At 43.3% G+C, this 4368-nt stretch overlaps 1 protein-coding gene across 1 annotated transcript in view; it reads left to right on the forward strand.

Moving 5' to 3' along the window:
* Nucleotides 1–2183, forward strand: part of LOC103208268 (solute carrier family 5 member 4) — an 88921-nt gene extending 86738 nt beyond the window's left edge. Inside the window, exon 15 of the mRNA XM_007953956.2 lies at nucleotides 1969–2183. Coding sequence (XP_007952147.2) covers nucleotides 1969–2183 — 215 coding nt within the window. The remainder of the gene's footprint in view (nucleotides 1–1968) is intronic.
* The last annotated feature ends 2185 nt before the right edge of the window (nucleotides 2184–4368 follow it).

Raw genomic sequence — 4368 nt, forward strand, 5'->3', positions numbered from 1 at the left:
GAAACGTACATAGAAAAATAAGGGAGTCAATCTGCAGATGACACCAGCAACAAAGCAAATAGAGGGAATAAAAGTTTTAATCACAAAACTTCCAAATGGAGAGGAAGACAGGACACTGTCTTTATAGAACAGACTGTTCCAAACTTAGGGAGATAAGAATTTTCTTCAAGGTAACCGCAAAGAGAATTAACAATCCTTCTAAGCAAACCCAGAAAAATAAAAACACAAGGGCTTAGTAAGGACAAAACCAATAATAAAGAAGAAAGGAGAAAAAAATAAGTCAATCACAGAAGGACAAATATTGTATGAATCCACTATTGTAACAAGTCAATGAAAGGTTTATTCAGGAAGGAAACTCACTTTGTTGCTTACTGGGGACACGAGGGAAGGGAAGGGAAGATCTCGGACTATTTGGGGGTCACATGTTGATTTAGGTGAGAGGAGGAATGGTATGGAAAATGTGACCAGCATGGTGACATTGGGGAAAGGAAAGACTGCATGTACACAAAAGATATAGACAACAGAGGAAAATACACAACACGCAGTCTCACTAGCATCAAATACCAGACTACAGATCAATGCATAGATAGGTGAGAAGATCAGGTGGGGGTAGGTGAAGAGGAATACACCCTAGACCAAGGATAGATTTGGCTGAAGATAATCTCACATATGCACTTGTGCAACACAATTAGCTACATACACTACAGAAGCAACAGAAGACAGGGTTGGAGTAGCTCCTCAGAGACAACGAAACACCTTGTGAGAGAGAATCACTGGGCCTGCAGTGGTGGTGTCAAGTGACCATGGTCTTGGGGGACATCATGCTCAATTGGCACACATAGTTCTTAAAATTTTGGTGAGTAGTGACTGGGGTCTTAAAAGCTTTTGAGCATCCATCTAAGATGCAACTATTGGTCTCCTGTCATCTGGAGCAAAGAAGAGTGAAGAATGTCAAAGTCATCTGGAAACAATTAGTCCAGAGATAAGATGGACCATGAGGACCTCAGCCTCCAAGACTCTGAGATCAGAAGAACCAGATGGTGTCCAGCTACCAACGCCAACTGCTTGAAAAGGGACCAAATCTGGAGATCCTGGATAGAGTGGGAGGAAAAATGTGCAACAAAATTAAAAAACACAAAAATGACCAGAATTAGTTGTGGGAAAGAGACTGGTGGAACCCCTGAGACTATGGGCCTGGGTTACCCTTTGGGCCTAGAAATGGACTCACTTACACGGATTGACTCTCAGCCTAACAGTAGAAAGTCCTACATACAGAACACCCACTGTAGGTCAATGCACCCACCTTGGATCAATCAACCCTGAGACATCAAAGGGTTAGCACTCACACAGAGGGAGAGCTGGACAGACAGGCATGCATAGATAAGCAGGGCACAGGGAGGGGGTGGCCACAGAGAGGGGAGGGCAGGAGAGATTTTTATGGTTGGGGATGGTAATTGGGGCTGCGAAATCAGCTGTGCATGAACTGTGGAATGTAAAACAAGTTTGCTTGGTCAATCTACACCCAAAACACACACAAAAAAAGAAAGAAATTTAAAAATATATAAATAAATAATGTGGGGTTAAAAGCCACTTTTTCTTTCCTTTGAACTGTTTATTCATTTCTTTAACATGTTTACATGGGATTATTGGTGGCCTTTTCTCCTCTATTTTTGGAAACTTGTTATATATTAAGGATATGAACCCTTTGTGATAGAAGATGAAAATGTTTTATCCCAGTTTGTCATTTATCTTTTTACTTTGTTTATTGAATTTTATGCCATACAAAATTTTCCTGTTTTTCATATAATCGAGTTTATCTGTACTTTCTCAGGGGTCCTTATAACCCTGAGAAGTGGTTGTGATCACTCTGTACAGTGATAGGTACTGTATTAACCAGCTTAGGTCAGTTGAAAAAAGAATTCTATATCCCATGTTTTGTGATAATGTGTTTATCTTTCGTTGTCTCAGGTAATCCTGAAGAGCCCCGTGGGTGTTTTGAGAAGGCTTATGACATCTTCTGCGGGTTGCAGAAGAAAGGGCCCAAGCTGACCAGAGAGGAGGAGGAGGCCCTGAGGAGGAAGCTGACAGACACCTCTGAGAAGCCCTTATGGAGGACTATTGTGAACATCAATGCCATCCTTCTCCTGGCCGTGGCGGTCTTTGTCCATGGCTACTTTGCCTGAATTCTTATCTGAGCCACTAGACTACTTATTAAGAAAGCCACAATTTTATTGGCAGCATGGATTTCAGCATCACAGCAACATGCAAGTCACCACAGTACGACAGACTAACAGACGGTGGTGGGATTCTAAGATGTAGACCTGGAGCTCTGACCCATGCTCAGACAAGGACTATCTGGGGGTATGGTCTCAAGTCCCCCACTTTCTGAAATGGGAAGGACAGTTTCAGTCACCCACATGTAACTCTGTGGACCATTGAAAGCTTGGTCTGCCTTCTCTCCACTGTGGCCAGGCCTTACTCTGCTCAAGTTGTTCTCTCTCATTTTGTTTTTTGAATCCTTTCCCCTTATTGACTTATTGGGCCAGGGAGTGTGTGTCCACAAAGTGTAGTGTTGATAGAAAGTCCTTATCTGAGACAGCAGAAGGTGCCAGCGCCGGAAGGCAGGAGACCAGGGCACACAAGACCCCAGACTCAGAAGGGGCTGAGCACGGCAGCTAGGAATTGGGAACAGAGAAAGAAGAGAAGCACCAGGATCTGAGGGAGAGGGCTGTGTGTAAGAAGTTAGCAAGTGTGGCTCAATTTTGTAGACCATAGAAGAAGGCTGCATTACAGACCTGGCCTAGTTCACTGGACGCTGCCCATTAGAGCCACCTAAGAAGCTTTAAAGGCATCTATACCCAAGGACCAGCCTAGACCAGTTAAATCAGATTCTCAGGGGGAGACACCCGATGTCATGTGATGTTGAAGAAGCTCTCCAAGTGATTCTAATGTGAAATTAGGTTTGAGAATCTCTGGCCAGGAGTGAGAGAGATACTTCTTGCTTAACCTGATGTAAATGAAAAAAGTTCTGCTGGCACAATGGTTGTCTTAGGCTGGGCTCTCCAGATTATCTCATGGAAATGGCTCACACAGTTGTGGAGGCTGGCAAGTCCCAAGTCCATGAGTCAAACATCAAGCTGGAGGCTACGGGGGCTGATGAACACAAGATTGGTAGGCAATACAGCAGGCTGCTAGCTTCAGAGGGTGATGAAGCCAAGATCAGCAAGTAACATGGCAGATTGTTGGCTCACAGACTATAAAGTTAGCAATCTCAAGATTAGCAGACAGGCCACTGGTTCAAGTCCAGGAACCGGAGAGCCAGGATCCAGATCCAGCAGAAAGCCACTGAACTTGGCCAGGACATCCATATATATACACTGGAAGCAGGCCACACCCCTGAGGAAACTCCCTCTCAACTGATTGGCTGTTCATAGTAGATCTCATCAGGGAGGTGATTAGGTTATATCAGATCTCATCACGGGGATGACTACATCATAACTGCTAGACCACTGAGAATCGTGGCCCAGCCAAGTTGATATACAACCTTAAGTATCACACAATGGTATCTATGATACCCCTGCACAAGACCACAGAAACTTTAGAAAAGACCACATTCCAACCAATCACAAGGATCCCCTTGAAAACATCCCTTAGTACAAGAGAGTAGCAACTTAAAAAAAAAAAAAAAAGGAAATGAGTCATTCCTAGTGATCCATGATTGATTCATACTAATCATTATTGTCTTTTAAGTGTTTTGTTGTTAGGTGCCATCGAGTCGGCTCCCACTCATAGTGACCCTATGACCTGAAACACCAACAGGTCCTGGGCCATCCCCACAATGCTTGCTATGCTTGAGCCCATTTGTACATTCACTGTGTCAATCCATCTCATTGAGGGTCTTCCCCTTTGTCTCTTTACAAAACGTGATATCCATCTCCAAGGACTGGTCCCTTCTGGCAACATGATCAAAGTAAATGAGACGAAGTCTGGCCATTCTATTACTCCTAAGGAGCATTCTAGCTGTACTGTACTTCTTCCAAGATAGATTTGTTCATTCTTCTGGCAACCCATGGTGTTTTCTGTATTCTTTGTCAACACCACAATTCAAAGGCATAGATTCTTCTGTAGTCTCCTTATGCATTATCCAGCTTTCACAAGTATATGAGGAGATTTAAAATACTATGGCTTGGGTCAGGTACACCTTAGTCTTTAAAGTGACATCTTTGCTCTTTAGCACTTTAACAGAAGAGCTCTTCTGCAGCAGATTTGCCAGTATGATACATTGTCTGATTTCTTTGCTGCTTCAATGAGCATTGATTGTGGATCCAAGTGAAATGAAATTCCTGACTTCAGTCTTTTCTCCATTTA

Source organism: Orycteropus afer, unplaced genomic scaffold, assembly GCF_000298275.1.
Source record: "Orycteropus afer afer isolate SDZICR_OR568_19922 unplaced genomic scaffold, OryAfe1.0 scaffold00420, whole genome shotgun sequence".
Lineage (NCBI taxonomy): Eukaryota > Metazoa > Chordata > Mammalia > Tubulidentata > Orycteropodidae > Orycteropus > Orycteropus afer.